At 41.0% G+C, this 27,917-nt stretch overlaps 1 protein-coding gene across 2 annotated transcripts; it reads left to right on the top strand.

Moving 5' to 3' along the window:
- Positions 1 to 7,068: 7,068 nt before the first annotated feature.
- Positions 7,069 to 24,297, top strand: mfsd6b (major facilitator superfamily domain containing 6b). 2 transcript variants are annotated; one of them, XR_009204778.1, is made up of 8 exons: positions 7,069 to 7,308; positions 8,324 to 9,728; positions 17,700 to 17,797; positions 20,013 to 20,174; positions 20,938 to 21,036; positions 21,116 to 21,441; positions 21,624 to 21,699; positions 23,229 to 23,366. XR_009204778.1 is itself a non-coding variant. In XM_058392621.1 (7 exons), the coding sequence occupies exons 2-7, from the start codon at positions 8,326 to 8,328 to the stop codon at positions 23,505 to 23,507; spliced, it is 2,367 nt and encodes a 788-aa protein (XP_058248604.1). In that variant the 5' UTR covers positions 7,071 to 7,308; positions 8,324 to 8,325; the 3' UTR covers positions 23,508 to 24,297. The 2 variants fall into 2 exon arrangements, 1 of the variants encoding a protein (XP_058248604.1); XM_058392621.1 differs by lacking the exon at positions 21,624 to 21,699 and having other exon boundaries at positions 7,071 to 7,308; positions 23,229 to 24,297.
- The last annotated feature ends 3,620 nt before the right edge of the window (positions 24,298 to 27,917 follow it).

The following is a 27,917-nucleotide window of genomic DNA, read 5'->3' on the forward strand; positions in this document are numbered from 1 at the left end:
TCTATCCAAAACTCTCATTCATAACGGGTGATAGTTGCCGAGTTGAAACACTGTCTAATGCCTGCTGCCTGATTGACATGGTTTTTAGCATATAAATACAAATTTATACCAAATTATAGCTTCACTGGTCTTCTTCTCTGGCCCCTATATATGACCGTTCCCCAAATTTTGCATGTGACCTAAAATTCATCTCCTGTACATGGATTTTTGTTCAAATACACGGAACCAGTAATACGTTACAACAGTTTAAGTATTTCTATATATATTTTTGTGTATTTTGTGTAATTGTATGAAAAAAATCTTACAACAACATGTCAAAAGTAGGTTTTGTATATAATGAATAATGCACCACTAAGAGCCATTTCATTTGTCTGAGTAGTGGCATAAAAAAGGCACTTATGTATGATATTTGATGTTGAAATGCTTTATTGTTTTAGGCTGCACAAAACAAAATTAAGAGAAAGAAAGAAGAGGAAGCTGCGGCTTAAATTTATCTGTTGCGTCAAGGTCAGTGCAAGCAAACATCATCAGATTTCCTATTCAAATGTGTCAAATGCAAACTAATAAAATGAGCCACTCTAGAATGATGCAACCTCAGCTGTCAAGTTGTCTGGGATTTTTTCCTATTCCGTAGACAATATATTATCTAAAGAAGTCTAAATAGGTTTCTTAATTCCATTAGATTTTAAACCATTAGTTGTCTAGTCTATTTCCTATGTATAACTATGAAAACTAACCACCAAGCATTTACTCACAAGTGCACAATATTTTAACATGAACTTATTTAAGAAAGAATATACCCTGTTCCCTAATTTTAAATAATAATAGTATTATATAATAATATTAGAGTTTAAAAATAATGATTACATACTAAATAAAATCTAGGTCTGGATGAATTCTTAAAGGATGCTAAAGGATGGTGAGATTCTTCTTCTTCTGCTTGTAGAGAGTCATCTGTTTAAAAAGAGAAAATAGATGCAGAAAAATTGAATGTGGTATATATTGTTGTCTTTCTAACAAATATCACACCATTACGACAGTAATATTATTTAATATTATTTATATATTTTACTATTAGTAAATATCTCATAAAAGTGCTATGGTGACATAATTTGTTTATTTTTATTCTGGTAACAAAAATAGCTCCTAAAGAAAGCCACAGCTGGATAAAGTGTTGCCTGCATGCAGGACACGGACTGACTGATTATTGCTAAAAGTGCTAGTTTATGTAGCAAAAACAGAGTGCAGTGATACAAACAGTAAAAGGTACCACTGCTGTTGTATGTCCAATCATATTAACAGACCAAAACTAACTATAATAAAATCCTGGTTAATAGTCTGGATGTTTATGTCTTGCCTTCATTAATAGCAGAGGAAATTAAGCTTCTCCTTGCAGTTTCTGTTCTCCCAGACTGATGTGTTGAAGTTGTAGGCGCCACAGCGACAGTGCTTGATTGGGCATTGAGGCAGTGATACCAGTCTCCCCAGTGGCTCCCCGTTCACCCGGAACCATTTTCCATCGAGGAAACGCAGGTCTGTCCACATCCTAGTTGTTTGGGTTTGTTCAGCCTCTATTTTAAGCAGGTCTAGTAGTGTTTGTGAATTCACAAAGGCTAGGCTAGAGTAGTTAGCCTTGCAATGCTTCAGAGCCTCATCCCATGTTTTTTTCTCATTCATCAATGTAAACCTCCGATTACAAATAGAAGGACAATAGCTCCTACAGCCAAAATCGCTCCAGCCGTATGTATTCAGAGCAACACAACTCTCACCTGGATCCCTATCATTTGGCTCATTGACGTTCCACTTTGTGAAATTAATTTCTTCTTTACCAGACCACTGCCAGGTTGTTGCATGTGTTGCAGTTCTATTTAGCCCAATCCAACCCCAAACGTTTAGCCATGTAACATTCACAGCTCTCTGGTTTTCATTTTCAGTCGTAATGGTAGCCAAATCTCCATACATCTTCCTGCAATAGTTCTGAGCTGTGTCCCACGTCATTGGCAGAGGAACGAAAAAATATTCTCTTATCAGACTTACAGCCGTCCCAAAAAAAAGCAACAGATGACAGATAAAAAAAAAAGATTTCATCTCTGCTGTTATGCCTCTATGCTCTCTAAACCTTTACTTGGATTTCTACTGGATCAGCTCCCAGCTCGACTGAAACTAAAATAGTTTAAAGCACATGCAAATTAGAATAACAGCGTCACTGTCAGTTCACCAAAACACCTAGATGTCCAGTTGAGTCACTTGAGGTCTTCAAGTGCCAAGTAAAGATATACTCTTCTAAAATTCTCTTCTTGCTGTACAGAGTTTCCCAACAGAGTTTTAGACTAAGTTTGATACCAGCTCTGCTGAAAACATGCAGACCAACCAAGCCAAGCTCACAGACACTGTGTGGAACATGAAAGGCACAAAAAGTCTGGACTTTGCTTCTGTTGTTCTGATGTTTATCACATTTTACACTGCCCTTCATGCCCTTACCACAATCATAACAGCCATCTACAGATTGGGTCAATCTCAATAAACACCTCTTTAAGATGAGTCTTTTTAGATACTTATGCCCTCAGGTATTTTTCATTCTTGTTCTGATAAGCTAATTAAGGTCTCTCTATTATTTTAGCACTGATTCTAGTGCAGCTGGTAATAGACAGACCTATCACAGAGAACAGTTGTCCAACTACTGCAGAACCCGTTTTATATCCAAGCCTTGATGGAATATCCATAGTTTTTCGCTTTTATCTCATTTCTAGTGACCGTATCTTCCAAGTACTCCACTGTCCACAGCTTTCCTTGGATGCAGGCACACAATTCCCAGATCTCCTGGGCCAAGAGAAAGATCCTCAACTGATTAAGTCAAATCAAGAAGCTTTTATTGTCATTTTATTGTAAGGGTTAGAGTATGTGGGGTCATCCACAATGCTGCTGGCTATGTGGATGCAGTATGTATTGTAGATGTCCATGATAGAGGAAAGAGAGATCATCAGATGATCTCAGCTGTCCTTACTATCCAGTGCATGAGTCTTGCGATGTGCTAAGGATGCTCTCAATGGCTCAATGGTCTCCCTGGAAAATGTGGTCAGGATGGGGGATAAGAGATAGGCTTTCCTCAGCCTTTGTAAAAAGTAGAGATCCTGCTGAGTGAGGAAGGTGACTGGGTGAGGAATTTGGTGCTCTTGACAATCTCTACATAGTATCCATTAATGTTCAGTGGAGAATAGTCTTTCTTTTGTGCTCTTCTGAAATAATCAGAAGATGCTGAAGATGTCAGAGGACATCCGCTAGCGGACCACTCTGCCAGGAATGTTGTCTGGTCCAGCTGACTTGCATGGGTTAATTCTGTGTAGAGTTCTCCTTACATCAGTTAACAGGGGTAGATTTCCTCGCCTTCATGTTGTTCTGCACCTCAAACTGAATTCCAGTGGTAAATAAAATGGTCTGAATCGAACAGTCACAAACACTACTAGTGATGAGCAGTGGTTTAAAACTAGCACAGAGTTCTTGCACCATTTCTTGTTGATATAAACACACAAACTACCACCGCAAGCCTTACCGCACAGAGCTGCATGTCTGTCATCACGAAACGAGGTTAGCCTGTCTAGCCGAATGGTGTTATCTGGAACTCTGTCACTGAACCACATCTCTGTGAAAACAAAAAACAGCTCTCTTTGTCTCTAAACTCACACTGTGTAGTCCACTGGAGTGGGATGTAGCCCAGTTTACTGTCCAGGGAGCAAACTTTGGAGAGTAGAATAGATGGGAAAGCTGGCCAGCTAGGGTTTTCTTTTAGCCTAGCATGGACACCCTCCTGCTGGCCGCACTGAATCGTGTTAACAGTGTGATTATTTGGGAAAAGGGGTAATTGCCTATGTAGATTACACCTTGATCTATTTACTGTTTCTGGAAACCCATGTCAAGGAAATGTCATTTCTCCACCGGAATCAGCTTTACATCAATGGTGAGAAATTTGAATCCAGAGGTCATAGTCATTTTTGATTACAAGAATCCTGTGGCTCAACTTGCAGCAAACATGATGAGCTTTTTCTTTTCCAGGATCCAGTTCAACATTTCATATCAACGTGGATCAAAGAATATCAATTTATCTGTTTGCTGATTGCCTTCTTAAAAAAAAAAAAAAAAGGCTTAGCATGTTTTGTCAATTAGCAAATTAACGCAGAAATTACTTGGCGCAATGTTGGCTTAAATTTCAGGGAATAAGAGGGGAGAAGAAATATTAGTGCATCCTATATGATTCTTGAGATGGACCAAAACCAAAAGGCTTGTGCTATTGGCAAAATCTGGTGATTTTTTTAGGCTGCTTGAAAAGGAAGAAAAAGAAGAAGACAAATAAGAACAAAAGGAAGAAGAAAAGAGTACTTCATGCTTGGACTCCTAAAAAGCACTGTAACTTCAGTTTCTCTGATGCTTCAAGGTCGGTACAAACAAATATCAAAATCTGGCAGACTTCCCATTCAAATGGGTCCAATGCAAACCAGTGTGATCCTCTCTAGAATGATGTAACCTCGGTTTTCAAGTAGTCTTGGGTTTTATGCTAGATTTCTAGATTTCTTTTCTTCTAAATATCTGAATCCACAAACATTTACTCAGACGTACATAAAGTATTAACATGAAGTACATCATTAGAACAACACCTGCTACAATTTTCACTGAGCCAATTTAACTAATTTAATGCTATTTATATTACAGTATAAAAGTGATGAGTCAGGGTTTAATCGTACTACATAATATCTAGGTCTGCATGAATTCTAGAAGAATGCTAACTAAGGTTGATATTCTGCTTATTCCAGTTGTAGTGATCAGTGACTGGTTGTTGGGAGCAGTGGTGGTCAGCAGTTGGTCAGAGGAAGCAGTGGTGGTCGGTAATTTTTCAAAAGGAGCAGTGGTGGTCAGCGATTGGTTGTTCAGAGCAGTGGTGTTCAGCAATTGGTCAGAGGGAGCAGTGGTGGATAGTAATTAGTCAGTGGAAGCAGTGGTGGGCAGTGATTGGTCAGAGTGAGCAGTTGTGGTCAGTGATTGGTCAGAGGGAGCAGTGGTTGTCAGCTACTGTATTGGTCAGAGGGAGCAGTGGTGCTCAGCGATTGGTCATTGGGAGCAGTGGTTAGCAATTGGTCGTTGGGAGCAGTGGTGGTCAGCGATTGGTCAGAGTTAGCAGTGGTGTTCAGCAATTGGTCAGAGGGAGCAGTGGTGGCCAGTGATTGGTCAGAGGGAGCAGTGGTGGTCAGCAATTGGTCAGAGGGAGCAGTGGTGGTCAGCGATTGGTCAGAGTTAGCAGTGGTGTTCAGCAATTGGTCAGAGGGAGCAGTGGTGGCCAGTGATTGGTCAGAGGGAGCAGTGGTGGTCAGCAATTGGTCAGAGGGAGCAGTGGTGGTCAGCGATTGGTCAGAGTTAGCAGTGGTGTTCAGCAATTGGTCAGAGGGAGCAGTGGTGGTCAGCGATTGGTCAGAGTTAGCAGTGGTGTTCAGCAATTGGTCAGAGGGAGCAGTGGTGGCCAGTGATTGGTCAGAGGGAGCAGTGGTGGTCAGCAATTGGTCAGAGGGAGCAGTGGTGGTCAGCGATTGGTCAGAGTTAGCAGTGGTGTTCAGCAATTGGTCAGAGGGAGCAGTGGTGGTCAGCAATTGGTCAGAGGGAGCAGTGGTGGTCAGCAGTTGTTCAAAGGGAACAGATGGAACATGACATGAACTACTGTGTATTAATACAGTAGGAAAGGAATGTGTTATGAAGTGTAATAAGCATTTAACAGATCACAAGTTAAATTCACACACAAGACAATTTAAATTCTTTTTTTTATAGCAGAAAAAATACACAAGATAACTATATTTAAAGAACATTAAAATAAGTATTATAATTTTTAAGGCACTTAAGGACACATTTAGTCCAACAATAAAACTTTATTCTATTATTTCACCTCCACTTTTATGTCTATTTTCAAAAATGTAGGTACATCAGCCAGAACATGAGTCCAGTTCACGCTCTTTAAATTTTATTTTTCAGTTATTATTTATTGTTGGTCTTTTTTTGGCCTGTGATATGATATAAAAACAACCAGCATTAGGGAGGAGTTAGTTTGAGTCAGCTTTAATGCATTCTGTGAATTTATTGTAATTATATTGGGCAGGGTGAAAGAGTTTGGGCTGTACAGTAATTACAGTAATTATACTGTAGTGTGCTTTAGTGTGGTTCGAGCCAAACCCAGTGTTTTATATAACAATAATAGTCAAGAGTGAAGTTTTCTTTTTCAATGGTGTGTTTAGAAGTAAGATAAAACAGCAACAACAACATCATCATCATGGTGGTCAGCAACTGGTCAGAGGGAGCAGTGGTGTTCACCACTTGGTAAGAGGGAGCAGTGGTGGTCAGCGATTGGTCAGAGGGGACAGTGGTGTTCAGCGATTGGTCAGAGGGGACAGTGGTCATCAGCGATTGGTTGTTGGGAGCAGGGGTGTTCAAAATCAGCAACAACAATATTCATCATCATCATCATTATTGACATTATTTAAAAGTCTATCAAATTTAATTAATAAAAAATAAAAAATAAAGCTTACATTATTATTATTATTATTATTATTATTATTATTATTATTATTATTATTATTATTATTATTATTATTAGAAGAGGTTGTTTGTGATTAATCTTCATCTTCTTATTAATTTGAGATATGACGAAATAAAAATGTAATAACTAGAACTGACCGCTAGGTGGCGGTAAATACACACACCTGCCTTATATCGGTATCTTAGTAACATATAGGAATAAATTCCTCCACAAATAAAATATTTCTGTTTTCATTTCTCACCTTCCTATCTCTCATGTTGAAACAGTGACTCATATCACTAATGACTCCTAATATTCGACTAATCCCGGACACACCCGGATTGAATTTTAAGCGATGTGCTTCTTCATAATTACACAATTACAAGGCGTTTGAAGTTTCAACCAATCAGCTACGACCTTCCCGGTGCGCTCGACCAATCAGAGATGGCGCAGGTGAGACGCAGACGTCATGTGTTCGGCGGTGGTGCTACACCGCCAGCTGCTGCTCATAATAACCTCCCTCTCTCTCTCTCTCTCTCTCCCTCTCTCTCTCTCTCTCTCTCTCTCTCAGACGTCTCTCCCGGTTTAGTCTTATTTATGAACGTTATTTACTTGAATCCGATTCCGCGTGCGCTGGAGATGTTCAGGAGTTGTGCGCTTCCTGTGCGCGCGCGCTGAGACCCGTGATGGATGAAGGAGTTGATTATTGTGTTGGTCAGAAGAGGTCTTAGCAGGAACTTCAGAGGAATAATAAAGAGGTGAGTTTAGAGAACAGAGCTTTTCATGGCATTCTGGTGTCTTGTTTTTTCTTTGTTTTTTTTTTATGAGAAACATTGTGAAGGCAAACATGCAGGATGATCTTGTCACCTTTATGAAGAGGATCTTCTCTCTGATCATTTAGTGATGTTTTATAGCTGTGTTGGTTCAGATCTGTTTCTTGACCTCATGTCAAAATGAGGCATGATGCATCACAGGGAGGGTGATGGAATGATAGAAACTGATACTTTGACGTCACAATGCACTTTTATCAGATATGGTTAGTTTTGTGATCAGTACATAGTCTTTCAGTATTACACTTTTTCATCCAATTTATATCTTATCTTTAAAAAGTCTTATCTTTGTTACAGTTCTTTTGTTGTTGTGTTTTAACTTTTAAAACGTTTATGTGTTTTAAAAGCAATGGTTTTGTTGGCATTTTGTCAGTAACTCCGTATGCCTTGAAATATCATGAAGTACATCATCTGCCCACAAGAATCTAACTCTGGGTGTGGTGAAGCTTGTATATTTATACAGGATGAAAAACTTACTGTGCTGACATTCTGGTGTGCTTTCATACCATAAACTGTAGGAAAAAACGATGTAAATGTCTGTTCTATAAATGAACTTTAGGAATGAAGCTTTCTTAAAAAGAGAGAGAGAGAGATTAAGACATGAATTTATCATGTAGCCAAAACACATCTAGGGGTGTTATCTGTGTGTGTGCTGCTGCTACTCTAAACACACCCGGCTGTGTGAAGGTCATTTTATCAAATTCTTTTTTAATTCCAGCCAGGTCAGGTGACTGTATTAGTCTTTGCGCTGTAACAGTGACGTTATCTTCCACAGCATCTTTACACAGGAGTCACCCTGGAGCATAACCTCCGCTAATAACAAACATGATCTCATTCTTGCGAGTCACACTGGTGTCATAGAACCACTTCAGCATTATATTCCGCATGTGCTTGTGTTGTATGAGGCGTATTTATCTATTTATTTATTTATTTTTTGTCTCAGAGATGGCGAGCGACCGTACAGCCATCCTGACTGACGATGAGGAGGAACAGAAGAGGAGATATGTCCTGGCTGAACCATTTAATACCTTGTCACTGGGGACAGTAAACAGCACTCCACCCAGTCAAACACCATCATCTACCTCCATGGACTCCCCGCCTCCTCCGACCTCTTCCAGTACAGACTGTCTGGAGCGGATGTGCATGAGAATAGACGAGCGTCTCCTGATCTCCAAGATCTTCTATTTCTTCTTCTACGCGGCATACGGCTCCCTGCATCCTCTCCTGGCTGTCTACTACAAGCAGCTAGGCATGACTCCGAGCCAGAGCGGTCTCCTGGTGGGGATCCGCTACTTCATCGAGTTCTGCAGTGCGCCGTTTTGGGGTATAGTAGCTGACCGCTTCAACAAGGGCAAAGCCGTCCTGCTGTTCTCTGTGTTCTGCTGGGTGGTGTTCAACCTTGGCATCGGCTTCGTCAGGCCAGCAGCCATGACTTGTGTAGAGAACAGTAATGTAACAGCTCCTCCAAGTTCCTCCGGAAACCACAGCAGATTCCGTCGAGACCTCGTAGGGAATTTGTGGAGCATGCCATTGACATTTCAGACTTTGACTGGGGAACATAGCCAGCTCATTCGATACGTAAGAAGTGATAACGCAAGCACGTCACTCTCCACTACAGCTACACCTAAACCGCACACCATCATTTACGACAAAAGCCAAGTGGACACCATCTTCCTCGTGATCCTAGTGGTGATCATCATCGGTGAGTTCTTCAGCGCTCCTGCAGTGACCATCGTCGACACCGTGACCCTGCAGTACCTGGGAAGGCAGCGTGACCGCTACGGCCTCCAAAGGATGTGGGGTTCTCTAGGTTGGGGTATAGCCATGTTATCTGTAGGCATCTGGATCGACCACACACACCTCACCCTGATCATCCAGGGGGTCGGCTGCACCCTGCCGGACTACAAGAACTACCAGATCGCCTTCATCGTCTTCGGCGTGCTGATGACTGTAGCCCTTATAGTTGCGACGCAGTTCCGCTTTGACTCCCGGTTTGGAGCTGAGATGTCAGAACCGGACGTGAAGCAGCAGGTGGAGATCCCTCACGTGGTCCAGAACACATCCAGCATGGAGGAAGTCCCGGTGTGTCCCAGGCCGAACAACCCCCCTAGGTTTCCATTCAAGGACATGTTCCGTCTGCTTTGTGGGATCCGGTATGGCTCTGTGCTCTTCGTGGCCTGGTTCATGGGTTTCGGTTATGGCTTTGTGTTTACTTTCCTGTACTGGCACCTGGAGGACCTGAAAGGGACCACCACGCTCTTCGGGGTGTGCTCGGTGCTCAGCCACGCCTCTGAGCTCGCGGCCTACTTCATCAGCCACAAGCTAATCGAACTTGTCGGCCACATCAGGTAAACTTGCTTGAACTTGTGATAAGGTCAGTACACTAATAATGCTGATCGGGTCCACTGGTTGATTTTTTTTTGTTTGTTTGTTTGTTTGTTTGTCAAAATGCTTTTATCGAAATAATGTAATGAGCTGAAATGGAAAACCACTGGTTAGCTTTAAATACCTGACTGGCTAGTAGTGTGTGATGTATAACAAAACTTTAGCTGTACATGAAGCAGACAGGGTTGGTATAGAAGTTTTTAAAGATTAAAAAACAAGTTCCAAAATTTTGTTAAACAGTAATGTACACCAGAACACTGTTTAATTCTGTATTCTGATTTGTCAGAATATACATTTTTTTTCTGAATTAGTTTTCTATTACACGAAATCTGAGAGTAGTGCTACATACATACAAGTCTCCAGCCTCTAAACTATGAAGCTTCCGGTAAGCATTGCTGTCCTGCTACTGGTTGCCATAGCAATAACGTTTCTCGGATAACAAATCTAAAATGAAATCTTCTGGAGGGAGATTTTCTCTCATTGGTAGAGTCACTAAGCCATTCCATATTTGCAGAAACTTTTCTCAACGCCCACATCCAGTCACCAGCGGCCGTTGTTGCTCACGTCACTGTAAGTCCGTATTGAAAACGGTCTCCGGTCAGTCCAGCTGCAAATTTCAAGTTTATTATCGTTGCCATAGTAACAGCTCATTCACAGGGACATGTACACAGAAAGCTCTGCGTAAATAGATTAAACATTTTATTGTACAGTCAAAATTTCTTTAAGTAAGGAGATGTTTATGAAAGTGTTAGACCTCCGTAACAGTGTTTTAAACATCTTAAGGATGGAGAAGGTTACATTTAGAAGTATCTTGGTAACACTAGCTTGTCTTATTACTGAATAAAGAGAGGTTGGTGATGGAACCAGTGTTTATAGCTGCTATAATGTAAAGTAAGAGCAGGAACTGACAAGTTTTATGGTTTTAAATGTGACCGTGAATGGGTATAAACTAACTTTAGAATCCTCTTTTACCAGTAAATAGTCAACTTGATGATGGTAACAGCAATACATCAACAGCTTCATCACACCACTGAGTCATTGATTACTTTCCTACAGCAGCACAACACATAGTGTTTTATTTCTTACGGGTCAGCCACATGCTCATGCTTTATGAATACTTCATATCATGCATCATGAAAACATCATGATTTTACATGGATTATTTGTGTATATCCGACACTAGCTGCGTAATGCTAACTGGTCATTCAGTTTTAGTCACTGTTTTAGCCACTAAGCGTATGAGTCACTGTAAACGGACAGAGGAGAAAAAAATGGTAGAAAGATGTTCGATTTTTGTGTAAAATCAGTTATATGTTGCTTTAAGTAACAAACAATGCCGTAGTTCTTATTTTAGGATGAGTAAACACACAGATTGATGAAGATTTTCCTTTTAAATTTCACTGTAAATAATAAGTAGCTTGTTGTTTTAAGGGTGAATTAACTGATTGGAGTTTGAACATGACAGTGAATGAAACTGAATGTGGTAATGACTTTGACCTGTGTATTGTAGCTTCCTGTGTGTGTGTGTGTGCATGTTTAAGCCTTTATACATTTGCATTAGCCAATGCAAGGAAGCTACGAGGCGTTACGCCGAGAGAGCTGTGTTTTTTTCCAGTATTATGATGATACACGGGTGCAGAAAGCAGGTTTTGAAAGTCGTCTTCAGCGTGTAACGTCCTCACACCAACTCCTTCCTGCTGCTGCTAATCTCTAGCATGTAACTGAACCTGGCGTAAAATCTCAAGCTCATTTTCCGACGTTCTCAGGAATCTGAGAGACCAGTGTGACATGCCACACACACACACGCGCATACATACGCACACACACACTTCAGTGTACGCTAGCATTCTGAACCGCTTACAGGAATGAAAATGTATTACATTTGTTTGCAAGTATTTTATATACCTCTTAGGTGTTATGTCATATCCCAGAATCCTCTGCATTATGCAGAAAGAAAATGGTAAAAACAGACCTATCCAGGAGACAGTTATTATCTTCAGCGCTTATGTGTATTTCTGTTCAATGTATATGAAAAAAAATATCACTTTAATATGTAAATTTAATATTTTAAGCAGAGGGAGCATGGTGGCTCGGTGGTTAACACGTTCACCTTCACACCTCCTCCAGTTTCCTCCCCCAGTCCAAAGACATGTATTGTAGGCTGATTGGCATCACTAAATAGTCTGTAGTGTGTGTGATTGTGCCCTGTGATAGACTGGTATTGTGCCCCTAGGCTCCAGGTTCTGTGCAACCCAGTAGGATAAGTGGAGGGATAAATGGATGGATGGATGGATGGATGGATGGATGGATATGGGGAAGTAGGGAGGGATAGATGGACAGAAAAATGGATGGGCAGAGGGATGGATGAATGGAGGACTGGAGGGAGGGATGGATGGATGGATGGATGGATATTTTAAGCACAAACCTATTTGTAGTCATTTGTAACCTTTTACACGTAGATCTAGTTTTATATAAACAAGCTTGGACTGCCCAGAAATTTGTTTCCAATATTGAAAATGGTTAAGTAACTGGTTTAAGTTGAGATTTAATTTCTGTGGAGATCTGGATACCATGTCCAGTGAATTTTCAAACACATCCATCATGGCAGAAGATCAGAATTAACCTCTAGGTTTTTATCCAGGTGTGAGGTTTCAGTCGTTGATCATCTCGTGTTCAGACCAACACATCATTGAATCCTCTGTTTACTTTCCAGCTGCATCTGAATCATCAGACCTGATCACTGTTTCACATTCACACTTCTGTCTGATTTTCTCAGCACTTGTTAAGCAGGAAAGGTGAAACCCAGCACTTTATGTGTAGTTAGCTCTGAAGAGGTGAAAGGTGCCTACGCTGCCAGTCTGTTGACTTTAGTGCAGAACGAGGTATCAGAGCGTCTGTTTAGCAGCTGTACAATAAAGAGTGTGAGTAAACAGTGGGGAGAGAGAGAGAGAAAGGTGGAGGTGAGGAAGTGGGTTTAAACACACATCCTCTGTCTGCTGTACAATATATCCGGGGTGATGTCACTAAGCAACCTGAAAGCTTTAATCACAAAAGTTTATTCATTACTAGAAGTTTGTGATGAACTCCTGAGACGTGATCAGGTTGTTTTGGTTTGGTTTTTTTAGAGGCCAAAAACATGCAATTTTAAGATATAGAACTTGATTAATCTCGATGGAAACTGTTTTGTCTCGGAGTACATGAGAAATAAATATAAATGAAATGCGCTATATACAAGAAATGTACAAAAAGTGTGTCTGTGTTTAATGTTGTGTTTGTGTGATGTCACACTTCACAATAGCGCTTAATGTACAGCGATCTGAACGTAGACATTTTCCAAGTATTACTTGCTGCTGCTTGTGGGTGTGGCCTGTCCAAGACACTTTTATGTTCAGATGAAGAACATTGGTAGCTAAATATAGCTTTTAACTCGTCAAACAAGTTGCTCGTCCTCGTGCTAGCTGAGTTCTCGGATTAGCTGTTGTAATTGAGCTGATTGTACTAGCTACGTAACCTACAATCTCTGCTACTTGCTTTCTAGTTGTATCTTTCTTTATGATGTCTAAACGGTTAAAGATGTGAACGGTGGTACCCGAAGAAACGTCAGACCAAATGCATCATAAGATTGGAGTAATTAGTTGAGCCAATCTTTTGGCTTTCACACTTCATCACGTCGCATCTGATTTGCACAGACTTCTCACTTCAGTCCACCAAAATTATAGCTTTCTTAGCTTTAGCAGATATAATAATAAATATTTTATATAAGTAAATTGACTCCGATGCAGGGATTCATACTAACATGTTAATGTCTGATGTTTTTGACCAATAATAATACTCCATGTAGGTCACATGACCATCTTCCAGGAGGTTCTTTACATTTCAGGTGAATTCCAAATAACTCTCAGAACGCATTGTGCACTAGATAGGGGGGAGAAATAATGGAGAAAGGGTTTTTACTCTATCTAGTGTTGATGCTGGGAGTCATTTGGGATTATGTGCTTTAAATACTTTATAATTATTGATCCAGGATGATGTGAGGGCGTGTATGGTTCCCTGAATCGGAGTCAGTTTGCTGCCTGTGTGACGCACGTATACAGGGAGTAGGCAGATAAGATGGGTTTCTAAATACTAAACAGACAAACTAATGCCAATGTAAAGAAAGAAGACTATTCAAATAATTCAGGCTAGACGTACTGATTTGCATTCTACACAAAATGCAGAAAAGCGAGTACATGCAGTGTCGTGTCGGATCCCGATGCTCTGCTGTAGAATTTTAGTGTCTATATCTGTTTCTAAACATGAGGTTTATACAGACAGTGTTTTTTTTTTTCCGTTGAGTGAGCCTGTGGGCACTGGTGCTTGGACCCCGGTGATTGCTTCTTTACACATATGAAATGATTAATCAGTGCATGAAGGTGGAGCAGTGTGTTCATACACACTCCGGTGTCCGGTCAGTCTGAATGGTATTTGCGAGTGGTGCTTGGACCCCACAGATTGCAGCTTGAGGATGTTTTAGATTTTAATAAACCCGGTTTGATCAGTGTGTGTGTGTGTGTGATCTGTGAACTGCCTTCTGTCTTTAGCAGTCTGATTTCAGAGCCGTGTGCTAACAGGACCCGAGGGTCAGCGTAATCCGATCGCTCCCATTAGCTAACCAGATGTCTGCGCGTTCAGCCATCGATCCTGATGTCCTGCTCCTGAATCCATCCAGCACTCAGAAAGCCAACCGAAAGCCAGTGACCAAAATGAGGGCCTGTGTAGTACTCCTGATTTGCGTGGGTATCTCCATGCACGTCACCTCACGTCACGGCTGCGTTTACATGTCGAATTTGCTGGCTTACGTGACGCTTCTGGCAAACTCGAAGGTGTTTTTTTTTTTTTTGTTGTTGTTGTTTTTTTTCTTGTAAAAGTCTGTTTTTAGCATTATTTTTGGTGATTAAAGGAAAACTCTTTTTCAACCTGAACTCACATTGTTCACAATGGAGAAGAATTTCAAGAATTTTTCTTATTTATTTAAAAAAATAAACAAATAAATAAAACTCACGTATACTTAATTTCACTTAAGTCTAGGGGCAGCTGTCAGGGCAGATGATGAACAGGGCAGGTTTATGCACAAATACAACCTTGTTTAAAAAGAAAATACTTGAATTTACTCACACATACACTACAGATGCTGTAAAAACCGAGATTAGATGGATAAAACGCTATTTAAGAAGTTTCTAGATATTAAATAGTGTGTATATATAAATACGCTGTATACCGTTGATTGGGAAGTATGTTTTTGTGCAAGGTTTAGTTTTCATTTTAAGGAAACTCTGTCATCATGCCATCCTTAGTCATCTTCCTCCAGATCCTTTCAGAGTAGAAAACATGTCGGTGTTACCCAGACAAAAAATAAACTGAGAAATGTCCAAAATAACCCTTCTCTCACCGAGATAAAATGAGAATGATTACAATGATACAGCACCAACTGGCTTCACGCTCAGCAGTGACCGAGACGGTGTCCAGAAACATGCGCAAGGAAATACGGTGAAGATCCTTTAACAGATGGTGTGGAAAACCATTAGCATGTTTACATATTTACGTTCGTTCATTTAGCAGACGCTTTTATCCAAATGAGGAAATACTAGCAAAGAGACGTACCGAGCAGAGGATAGTACAAGTATTGCTGCAGTTTAAGAGCTTTAGCAGAGTGCTATAGGACCAAAGTGCACAGAGTCGAGGTGTAAGAGCTAGTGCAGGGTTTTTCATTATTTACTTATTTACATTTCTGGCATTTGGCAGACGCCCTTATCCAGAGTGACTTATATTTTTATTTCATTTTATACAATTGAGCGATTTGAGGGTTAAGGGCCTTTCTCAAGGGCCTTCAGGCCTTAGGGTTTATTTAAGCATTTTTTAGTTCAGCATATTTTTTTTGTTTGTTTGTTTTGTTCATTCCAACACTGAGGGACAGTCTATTAGAACCTTCTGAAAAGGGACCTTGTGCCTGATGCTCAACAAGGTGTTGGTTGTTAACTGATCACTGGCTGTGTGAGGAACCTAAATCTCATGGAGAACGTTGAGATAGAGGGTGACGTCTCTTGTACATAAGCATCGAGGACTTGAATTTGATGCAGGTGTCTACAGGAAGCCAGTGGATGGAGAGGAAAAGGGTTGTGACGCAGACACGTTTCCAGTTCTTTATTGTATACCGTTAGCAGACTTGCAGCCGTTAACATGGGTTTGTCGTCGTCTTATTGGTCGATTTCGGCTCGCCGGCATAGCAATGTGATTTTGATCAGAACTTTTTGACGGTGACAGAAAACTTTGTTGCCATCCTTGGAGTTGTTAAGGAGGTGCTAAATGGCATTGTTTCCTTCTACAGCCATGTAAGATTTTCCCTTTTTTTTAATGTATCGATTTAGATAAGTTTACTCTGGACGTCCAGATTATTGTACAAGCACGTTAGTGCTACGTCCCAGGGCAGCGTAACACAGTCAGAGCCCAGTGCTCTCTGTCCTCTTCCACATACCACAAGACCTCACAGACTCTCCTTATTGGCCGCTGCTTACTCGGATCAACATCATCGTCAGGATTGAAGCTGGTGATCTCTGTTGAATCTGTTGAGTCTGGTTATAAAGATGTCTTCTATTACCAAAGCTTTTATGTTAGCAAACACACACAGATCAGAGGACTGGAGTGTCTCACAGCATGTACACGACCACAGCCATTTCCTCTCGCCAACTCTTTTGTTGCAAACAATCGGGTATCTGTCACACGCTCACATAATCATCTTTGCAAAATCAGAGCAAAAAAATACGAGGGGAAAATTTTCTGGTTTTTTTTCCAACCGCCTGGTCTGACATTTCTCTTTCGTCTTTTATTGGTTATGGAAAACATTGCATTTCATAGACAAGTGAATTATTCAAACATTTTTGACCTGCGTGTAAATTTAAGACATTTTGTTGCCTGTTTTTTAGCATTTTAGATGTTTTTATCCTGGTGTTATTTTCTAAAACATTTAATACTTTATTAATAAGATTTTATGATCATCATCCTGAGACACTAATGTTTGGTTTTACCATTTTTTTATACCAGTTCAGTGCCTCAATTTATTTTCTGACATTTTGGCCTTGTTTCATCCTGGTTTTTTGGCCTGGATTCACTTTATTTAGATGTCTTTTCTAATCTCTTTTTGCCTTCTAAGACATTCTAACCTGGTTGCACCCTGGTTTTATTGATGCCTTTCAAGATATTTTGGCCTGGTTTCATCTTCTAGGACATTAATGGCAGGGTTTTGTCATACTGAGACACTATGGCAGGGTTTCACTATATTCAGGCTTGCTTTTGTTTTTTGTCCTTTCCGCCCTTGCTTCTTTTTTTAATCAGGTTTTGTCTTGAAAGACATTTTTGGTCTGTTTGTTTTAAGATATTTTGATCGGATTTCATGTGAGACTTTTTCATCCAGGTTCCAGTGTTTTTTATGGCCTGGTTTCACACTAATGAGAGATTTTTGGCCTGATTTTTTCACCTGAGACATTTTCACTCTGTGATGAAATTTGTGGCTTGGTTTTATTTTGCAAGACATTTTTAGCCTGGTTTTATCTTATTGAAATATTTTTTTCTTCCTGTTTCACAATATTAGCACATTTTTCTCTTGGTTTCTTTTCTTCTAAGAAACCTGGTTTCAGTAGACATTTTTAAACCAGGTTTTATCTTGTACGGTTGTTTTTTTTTGGCCTGCTTTTAACCTGGTAAGACATTCTGAACTGCTTTTTATGTTTTCGGTCGGGTTTTATCTTACTAAAACAGGGGATTTATCCTCTAAGCCATATTTGTCCTGGTTCCAGGCTGTAAGACAATTAGTTTGAAGCAGTCTTTGTGTGGAATGTTAAACGGGTGGTGTGTGTTATTTTAACAAATACTTTTTATGCCTTTTCTTTGTTGTCCTGCAGGGTCCTGTATATCGGGTTGGCCTGTAACACCGCACGCTACCTGTACATCTCCTACCTGCAGAACGCTTGGGTTGTCCTGCCCATGGAGATCCTTCAAGGTGAGAGACGTGAGCTTTGCCAATCTGCTGCACCCAGGCATCCGGTTGATTTCTCTAACAGGAAGTGTTTGGGCTGGACGCCTCTCTGGCTGCGAGTTCAGCTCAGGCCATGAATCGGCTGTTTGACTTGCAGCTCAGGCACATTGTTTCCTGCAACACGCCCTATTTCACTGCAGCTGACAGGGTGTAGTTAAGGAACACTGTGTTATGATTAAATATCATTTATAGGAGAATTACTCTGGAATTTTTATAATGCATTAAAGGTATAATCAGTGCTCTGACCTAATAATAATAGTATAATTATTAAAGCTTGAAAAGATCCACCTTTAACAAGCCTACATGATATGATCTACCCCAGGCAGGGCTGGTTTAGCATCCAGCAGGTTCGGCAGCTTTAACCATTGACTCTCCTCACAAATATGTGGAGGTTAATGAAGCCGGTTTGTCTGGCTTTTGAACACAGTCTCAGCTATCAGGTCAGGTTTATTGTCCTACATGGGTTCGGCCACGGAAGTCTAAATTTGTTGCTAATCTGTTTACTTTGTGTCTGAAGTCACACCCCATCACGCCATGTTAACATTTGAAGGGCATCTTCTCTTTGACCCTGACAACATCCAAGTCATTAATTACACACTGGGTTCCAGTTACGGCGTTAAATAAAGACCAAGACAAAGCAACGTGTTTGTTTTCATCTCAGACGCTTTCACCTGTTCACTACATCACTGTAGATTCATTACTCAAACGTGTTTAAAACACACTACTCGTGCCGACTGATCATTAATCACACGTTGATATTGATGCACTCGTTTTGATTCGTTCCGGTTTCCATAGTAACTGCTCCTTCAAAAGGACTAGCTAAGCTTAGTTTTCTGTAACATGTACAGAAGGAGTCTCCGGTGTCAGAGGTAGTGCTGGTACAACTTCGATTTCCGGTCATCTCCAGGAACTAACCTGTGTATAAGCAATTATAAATTGGTTATTAGTACGATGTGTCGTTCTTTAATGAATAAACCGTTGCAATCGTTAAGCATATAAGGAATAAACCACTCAGGGGCATGCTGCTATAGAAAATGAACCTTTCTACCAGTACACTGGTGTTCCAGTCTGCCAGCAGAATAGAAATCGTTTCATACGAGACGTTTTCAATCAGTAGAAAGAACTGAGTGATGTTCAGGCTGTGAGTCTGATCTAAAACGAGTCTGTTAGCTTTTAGTGTGTTTTAGATGTGTGTTTTTCCCACGGTTGGAGAACCTTACACAGAATTTTACTGGTTGAAGATTAAATTTGACCTGTTTTTTAGATGAACAAACACTCGGAGAACATCTCAAATGGGTTGGATATCAACGTTTACTAACTGTTTTCGTATTCTTGGAACTTTTCTATGTGTATATATATCGCCCCTAGTAGGCTAAAACGGAAATTCTTCTGAAACACTGCAGATTCATAAAGTCCTGAGTGTCTACTTTCATATGAGCTTCATATTAACCTCCACTGTGGAGTGGAACATGGGAAAGGCCCTCAATCATTAACAACAAAAACAGGAGGAAATAATTTTTCTTTTTGTTAATCAGCTTCATCTTGACTCCACTTCATCACACCACCTGATAGTTTTCCTGTTACAGCATGACACAGGGGGGGTTATTCATTACAGTATTCCCTCTCCCTCTCCCTCTCCCTCTCTCTCTCTCTCTCTCTCTCTCTGTCTGTGTGTGTGTGTGTGTGTGTGTATAAACATGGGAAGTGGTAACTCTGTGGTTAAGGTGTTGGACTGCTGACCAGAAGGTTGAGTTCAAATTCCAGGACCAGCACGCTGCCAGCACTGGGCCCCTGAGCAAGGCCCTTAACTTCCAACTGCTTAATTATGTAAATAAGATAAATTGAAGTCGCTCTGGTTAAAGTCGCCTGCCGAAATTCTGAAAATGTAAACTTATTTTCAGCTTGGAAAAGATTCATCAGAATAAATGTGCTTAACTTAATTAAATGTAAAAGTGCATTGAGTTTAATGTTTCATTTAAATTAAAATTTCCTGTTCTTATACTAGGCTTGTTTATATATGACACACACACACATCCTATAGGTGTTTGCCTTTAATGTTGACTTTTCATACCAGTGTTTGGAAAACTTTTACATGCATCACGTGTGTGTGTGTGTATTTTCCTTCTCGATCTGTAGCGTGTGAATCAGCTGAACTGACGATGACGTTGTTGTCCCGTAGGTCTGACCCACGCGTCCGTGTGGGCCGCGTGTATCTCGTACCTGAGCGCTGCGGTTCCTCCGGCTCTGAGGACGTCTGCGCAGGGAATCCTGCAGGGCCTCCACCTGGGGCTGGGGCGTGGCTGCGGGGCCATGATTGGAGGAGTGTTCGTCAACTTCTTTGGTATGACGAAAAAAATGCAAACACAAAACACACCTGTGTTGCTTCTCGTTTCTCAGGAACAAACTCGGGTTTCAGTGGATAATGTCAGTGTGCACTAGCTGTGCACTTTACGTGGCTAAGACAATCTTCTGTCCTAGCTCTGTGGTGTTGTTTTGTGTTGAACTCTTTGTTGTTGTATGTTTATGTAGCACCAGGTCCTGGAGAAACGGTGTTTCATTTCACTATGTACTGCGTCAGCTATATGTGGTTGAAATGACAATAAAGCTTCTTGAATCTTGAATCTTGTGAGGGGAAAAGTGCTTCTGTTAAAGTCTGTGATGTTTACAGCTCCACCTGCTGTCTGTGAGAGGAATAACAACTGAACACATCCATAACGTTCTATCCGGGGTGGAGCGGAGTGGTTTGAGGGGGGTGGGGCTGGGTGGATGTATGGGGCGGGGCTTATTTCTGGGCTGGAATAATGTTAAACAAAAGAAAGCAGACAATATTTTTACAAATCTTCTGGATGAATATTTACACTTCTAGAAACACTGCATTTAATGTCTACAGAAACAATAATAATGTATAGAAATAGACATTTATTTTAATATGGAATTTTTTTTTCGGAAAGATTAAATCAATTTTTATGACTTGTTTATATTTATATTTAAAATTGAATTACATCAACCTGTTAAATAATGTTAAATAAATTCTTCTTTGTGATTATTTTTAATCCCTGTGTGTGTGTGTGTGTGTGTGTGTGTGTGTGTGTGTGTGTGTGTAGGTGCGGCAGAAACATTCCGAGGTTTAGGAATGGTGTCTCTCATCATCCTGCTCATCTTCGCACTCATCCAGAGCCTCATCGGGCCAAGCGACAGCAGGAGTAAGACTCTTTACTTTAATCATAAACACATCCAGTCTGTAATACAGGATCATAAAACTCCACCCATGTGCCTAAACAGGAGGCCAGATGCTGGCTGAGAACATTCCTGTACCATCCAGTCCTGTTCCCATCGCCACCATCGACTTGGTGCAGAACCAGAGGCAACCGGAGATGAGGGTCGAGACCAACAGCACCAACACCAACACCACGACCAACACCACCGGCACTGCTGCAGCTCCTGCTGCCAAGAACAAGTATCAAGAAGAGCAGGAAGACATGAGCAAGCCGGCGTGGGTTGTGTCCACGTCCCCCTGGGTCAGCATGTCCTACGCCCTTTACCAGATCAAAGACATGGTGTCCTCCATCAGGAGCAACCATCCTGCAGGGGAGCCCCGCCCACAAGGGGTGTGTCCTATAGGAAACAACAACAATAATAATAATAATAATAATAATAATAATAATAATAATAATATATAGGAAGTAAAGATCTTTTCTTTAATCAAATACATTTTCTCCATTTCACTAATTGGTTCTTTACAGCAGCTCACTAACAATCTGTATCTGTCACTTATCTTTGTTTTGATCAGTTTCAAGAAATGCGAGAGTGACCTTTCAACTCTTTCCTTTTTCCCCATTCATGCTTTCTCTCTGATCAGATTAAAGGTGAGATCTTTTTCTTTTCTTCTTGGGCTTTCTGGTGTTTTCAGAAACGCTGTGTGTCGTGTCGTTAAAGCAAAATAATCATGACCATGGCGTGGTGAAGATTAGTCACTCGACCCGTCGGACAGTTGATTATTTTCCTTTAACGTCACGTCCTGAACTGTTTTATTTTTCTTACACCACAGCTATTAGCATTTTTAACTTTAAAGAAATAACACATCATCATTTTTATCTATTTATTATTACACTTCATGTTGTGTGAAACCTGTTCTCCTCACATTACAGCATCTATAAACAGTCGTTCCCTCATCAGTCTTTATTTTTTCTCTTGTGAAGCAAATGAGACAACACAAAAAGGCGTAGCTCGTCGTGTTGGAGTTTCTCTGAAAACTACAGCTTCACCTCTGACATTTACGCTGGAGACTCCTTCCATTCCATCTCCTTCGTTATGCGACACATCAGCCTTACGCATCCCTGCAAATGAGCTGTTGCTATAGAAACGATAAGGTAGTAGAACTAAACCTGCGCTACTGTACTGCTGGTATAGAAAACTAATCAACAATCAACTCTGACCAATCAGAGCCCAGAATCCAACAGCGCTGTGGTGTAAATAAATGTAGGTACCCACTATAATATTTAATGCTGTATGGGTTTCTATAATTATACTTTCCACCAGTCAAGTGCAAAAGTTTGTACCCCCACCCAAACAGCGGTGACACTATTTCCCTGGCTACTTTACAAAGACAAAGCTAGTTCACTCGGCGGGATGAAGGCGGTTATTTTAGCCTCACAACAAATATGAAAAACTCGGACGTCGACTGTGTGAGTCGATAGATACGAATAGAAGGTGGGGCTCTGTCCTGTTTAGTCAGTAACAAGTGTATGAGCTACATATAACTATGTAGCACTTTCACCACACTTGTTTCCACAAAACATGCTGTACACTAGAGGTTTCAGTTCCTGAATTATTTTTTTCATAATCAATCCAGAAATGGAAATGTTTACAATTTTGCACAAACAAGCAAATGACAAACATTGTACCATTGAAACACACCAAAATGCACAAAACAGCCTGGGAAACAAGAAGACCTGGTGTAAAAACTTCCAGATCAGGAGGCTGAGAGGATCATTATGTTGGATCCTGCTCTTGATCCTACCTTAATTTTTTTTTCTCGTAGTTAAATTGTACATTAAAGCTATGCTATGCTTTCTTCCATTAATAACCCTGGGGGGGGGAGGTAACTTTTGCACATGCCATTTTTTTTAGGATTACTTACAGCTTGTCCTAGTTGCACTATAATCTCAGTGATTATTGATTAAACTGGAATCTGTACAGTGTGGAAATATATTGAGCTACAGTGGGTGTCTGTCCTCTGAGCTGAATGTAGGACACAAATGACTCGAGAGGAAACGGTCCACTACGATGTCACACAACACTGTTTCACCGGCTTCACAAAAATTTCCACTGGTGATGTTATTTATACGTGTCCAGGATCCGTCCTCACTTGACTTCTCCCCGTCTGTGTTTGTAGGAGAGCAGTGAGCAGGTGTCTACAGCGCCATCTGCTGGAGAACCTCCTCCAGATCCTTCCACCAGTGCTCCAGTGCAGATCTCTTCACCTGATCCTCAACAGCGTGTCCAAGATCGCCCCATCTCGGATCATCCTGTCTCAGATCGTCCTGTTCCCGATCCTTCCGTCCCTGATCCTTCTGTCCCAGACTCAAGAGGATCATCAGAAGAACCACAGAAGATCTCAGACAAAGCACCGGAGCCTGCACCAGACTCTCCTCAACCCCTCCCCAATCCATGACCTCTGGAGTCTAACAACACAAAAACTGCTTTATCTTTTATTTTATTACTTTATAATGTAAATACAGAGTACTGTACGATGGTTGGGACTAAAAGCTCATGTTTTTTGATGCAGTAAATGCGATTTGCACTGCCAGGCCAGGCCCAGGTTTGTTCATTACGACGCACAGAAAACATTATACCCTGTTGTATTTATCATCTCACGCCACAACACCATGACACAACATTCTCCAGAAATCACACGCTCTGCCTTCATGAAGCTGCATTCATTCTTCACGTTAACTGACAGCGCACATTCCCAATACTGAGCAGTGAAACACTGACAATAGCAGGGACAATGAATCCTGTGGCACGTGTTGGCCGACATTTCTTTGGTTTTTGTTCTACTCACAGCTTTAACCTAAGATTGAGATGGAATAATAATAATAATAATAATAATAATAATAACAACAATAATAATGACCTCATTAACTGTGTACAGAAATATCACAAAGAAGCTCAGAAGGAATTAGCAGAGATCGTTGCTAGTTCTATTACCTTGCTTTGCTAATCTAATCTGAGAACAAAGCTAATACGAAGCCTTTTAGCCATTAACGACTAATCCTCCCACCGATTGACCAGTACTTTGCTTAATTTAACCAGTTAGCATTGCAAGGTATCTATAGCTATTACTATTTGCTAATGTTTTTTATTTTTTTAATGCTGCACAGGCCACACAATCAAGAGACAAACTACAAGTGCCAGACAGCAAAACAAACATGGAGGACAAAGTCTTCATATGGTGAATGGAAAATGTTTAATCATCAGTGTTCCAACCAAAAAATAATAAAAAATCTCAAACGGTCTCGAATTCCTTCCTCTGAATCTACAGCGAGGATAAACGGCCTTCTCATCACACCAGTCTTTCTCATCTAAATTACTGACTTTTATAAAGATCATTTAGACAGAGCGCTAGGCTAGTTAGTTAGTTAGCTAGCTAGCTAGCTAGAGAGTTGCTATGGTTACAGTGCGAGTGTCACGTCCGATGTTTTTCTTTTCGTATCGGCCGAAACTTTTCCTGGGGGGTGGGGGGGGGAGTGTGAAAGCAGCCAAAGAAGTATAGTATGAAGAAGAACTGTGATTCTAGAAGGTTCTCCCAGAGAGACGTAGCTCCGCAGCCCTGCATTCAGACTCCAAAACCGTCACCGCCGTCTAAACTGAAAGTTAGGACATAATACAATAATCAGTGTCTCTGTTAAAGCTACATTTTTTGGTGAATAAAACTCTTCTCTGATCACAGCTAAATAACTAACCAAAGCTAGCTAGCTAACAAAGGCTACATATACTGAAAAATGGTGTAACCTTATTTGTTAATGAGTCAAAGTCAAAGAAGCTTTGTCACTTCAACCTGATAGCTGATGCAGTACACAGTGAAGTGAAACAACGTTCCTCCTAGACCAGAGGTGCTACACAGAACACAAAGTACAGTGATGCAGAAAAACATAGAGATAAAAACTAAACTATACTTAAGGTGCAATCTTTAGTAAAAACTTAACATACAACAGAAGTGCACAGGATGACGAGACAGGACAGTGCAGACAAACACCATGTAGACCGACTCTGTGCAAAAGAACAGTGCTGACAGTGAGTGCAAATATTAAAGTTACAAGTAAACAGGATCAATATAAAGTGTAAAGTGTAATGTAAAATGACGTGCGTGCAAACAGGACAATTTTTGTGTGTGTGTGTGTGTGTGTGTGTCCAGCACAGCTCAGCTCGTTTGTGTGTGTGTGTGTGTGTGTGTGTGTCCAGCACAGCTCAGCTCGTTTGTGTGTGTGTGTGTGTGTGTCCAGCACAGCTCAGCTCGTTTGTGTGTGTGTGTGTGTGTGTCCAGCACAGCTCAGCTCGTTTGTGTGTGTGTGTGTCCAGCACAGCTCAGCTCGTTTGTGTGTGTGTGTGTGTGTGTGTCCAGCACAGCTCAGCTCGTTTGTGTGTGTGTGTGTGTGTGTGTCCAGCACAGCTCAGCTCGTTTGTGTGTGTGTGTGTGTGTGTCCAGCACAGCTCAGCTCGTTTGTGTGTGTGTGTGTGTGTGTGTGTCCAGCACAGCTCAGCTTGTTTGTGTGTGTGTGTGTGTCCAGCACAGCTCAGCTCGTTTGTGTGTGTGTGTGTGTGTGTCCAGCACAGCTCAGCTCGTTTGTGTGTGTGTGTGTGTGTGTCCAGCACAGCTCAGCTCGTTTGTGTGTGTGTGTGTGTGTGTGTGTCCAGCACAGCTCAGCTTGTTTGTGTGTGTGTGTGTGTCCAGCACAGCTCAGCTCGTTTGTGTGTGTGTGTGTGTCCAGCACAGCTCAGCTCGTTTGTGTGTGTGTGTGTGTGTGTGTGTGTGTCCCCAGCACAGCTCAGCTTGTTTGTGTGTGTGTGTGTGTGTGTGTGTGTGTGTGTGTCCCCAGCACAGCTCAGCTTGTTTGTGTGTGTGTGTGTGTGTGTGTGTGTCCAGCACAGCTCAGCTCGTTTGTGTGTGTGTGTGTGTGTGTGTGTGTGTCCAGCACAGCTCAGCTTGTGTGTGTGTGTGTGTGTGTGTGTTTGTGTGTGTGTGTGTGTGTGTGTGTGTCCAGCACAGCTCAGCTCGTTTGTGTGTGTGTGTGTGTGTGTCCAGCACAGCTCAGCTCGTTTGTGTGTGTGTGTGTGTGTCCAGCACAGCTCAGCTTGTTTGTGTGTGTGTGTGTGTGTGTCCAGCACAGCTCAGCTCGTTTGTGTGTGTGTGTGTGTGTGTGTGTCCAGCACAGCTCAGTTCTCAGTTTTTGTGCATGTGTGTTGTGTGTGTGTGTGTCCGTGTCCAACACAGTTCAGTTTCTCTGTTGAGATCAGATCTCGTGTGTGTGTGTGCGTGTGTCCAGCTCAGCTCAGTTCTCTGTTGAGATACCTGATTGCCTGAGGGAAGAAGCTGTTCAACAGTCTGGTTTTGCGGGTCCGAATGCTTTGGTAACTCTTTCCAGATGGCAGAAGGGTGAAGAGTGTGTGTGAGGGGTGTGTGGGATCATCCACAATGCTGTTAGCTTAAATGTCCATAATAGAGGGAAGAGAGACTCCGATGATCTCAGCTGTCCTCACTATCCGCTGAAGGGTCTTGCGGTCCAAACCAACTCGATGGTCCCTCTGTAGAAGGTGGTCAGGATGGGAGGTGGAAGATGAGCCTTTCTCAGCCTTCGCAGGAAGTAGAGACGCTGCTGGGCTTGCTTGGTGATGGAGCTAGTGTTTAGTGACCAGATGAGGTCCTCCTCCAGGTGAACACCAAGGAATTTGGTGCTCTTGACGATGGCTTGATGATGGCTAAGAATTGAAAATATGTCACTATTTAATGTTAGATAAGTTAGCTAGTGCTTAATGTTAGGTAGTTAGTTAATGGCAGCTAAATGTCATTCAAGTTAATGTTAGATATTTAATTAATAATAAGATTTTAAGGTTTAAAGTCACAGTAGGTAGCAAGTAATGATTGCTAAGTGCACTAGCTAGATAATCAATGATGACTAAGCTAGCTAATTAGTTAATACCAGTTTAGCTAGCTAAAGGGTAGAATATGTAAGTAGCTAGTTCAACAGTGGCGTTAGGTAGCTAGTGACAGCTGAGCTATTGGAGGTTAGCAGTTAGTTGATGATGGTTAAGTTCAGTGAAAAGCGATTAAAGTTTAAAAATTGCTAAACAGTTTAATGACAAGGTTAGGGTTAGGGTTAGTTAACCAGAGGATGATGTTAGGAAACCAGGTAATGAAAGTAAGTTCGAAAGTTTATATTTAAATGTATTTTTATAGCATAGAAACTGCTCTACGAAGTCGTTACTACGGAAACGATAAAGTATTAACGCGCACAAGCCAGAGCCGCTGACCAATCAGAATCCAGCTGGCTTATATTTTCAACCTGACAACTCATGTGTGCGTTTATGCTAATTCAGCTCTAACGATCGATGAGGTAAAATGTGTGTGTGTGTGTGTGTGTGTGTGAGAGAGTGTGTAAAGGAATCTCATTTCCCTGAAGCACAGGAGTAATATCACTTCCTCGGACATCAGACTGTACAGTGTCATCGCTCTTTATTAAATAAGGCATTACCCAGGACAAGAATTAAACAATAGTGTAGCGTGGATTTACTCTTATAAAAAAAACTTAAAACTAAAATTACACATAATGATGGAAAAAAGACTAAAATTCAGAATAAAATTCAGAATAAATACAGCTTCCTTCATGTTGTGATTATATGAAAGACACTAGAGGGCAGTGTTTCCCTGAATTATAAGTAAAAGCCCTCAGCAGTGGGATGTGACGTCCTTATTTACATTTATACAAAGTTAAAAAATATCAAATAAAAAAAACAGTCTTCCAGTTGAAATGATTTTTTTTCTTAAATGAACAAATTTTTTTTCTTAGACATGAGAATGTCTAGA

This window comes from Hemibagrus wyckioides, linkage group LG06 (genome assembly GCF_019097595.1).
Source record: "Hemibagrus wyckioides isolate EC202008001 linkage group LG06, SWU_Hwy_1.0, whole genome shotgun sequence".
NCBI classification, from domain to species: Eukaryota; Metazoa; Chordata; class Actinopteri; order Siluriformes; family Bagridae; genus Hemibagrus; species Hemibagrus wyckioides.

Coding starts and splice junctions, on each gene's coding strand:
- mfsd6b (XM_058392621.1), top strand. CDS start 8,326: ATGGCGAGCGACCGTACAGCCATCCTGACTGACGATGAGGAGGAACAG. Junction 17,798..20,012: donor GCCCATGGAGATCCTTCAAG/GTGAGAGACGTG, acceptor GTTGTCCCGTAG/GTCTGACCCACGCGTCCGTG. Junction 20,175..20,937: donor AGTGTTCGTCAACTTCTTTG/GTATGACGAAAA, acceptor GTGTGTGTGTAG/GTGCGGCAGAAACATTCCGA.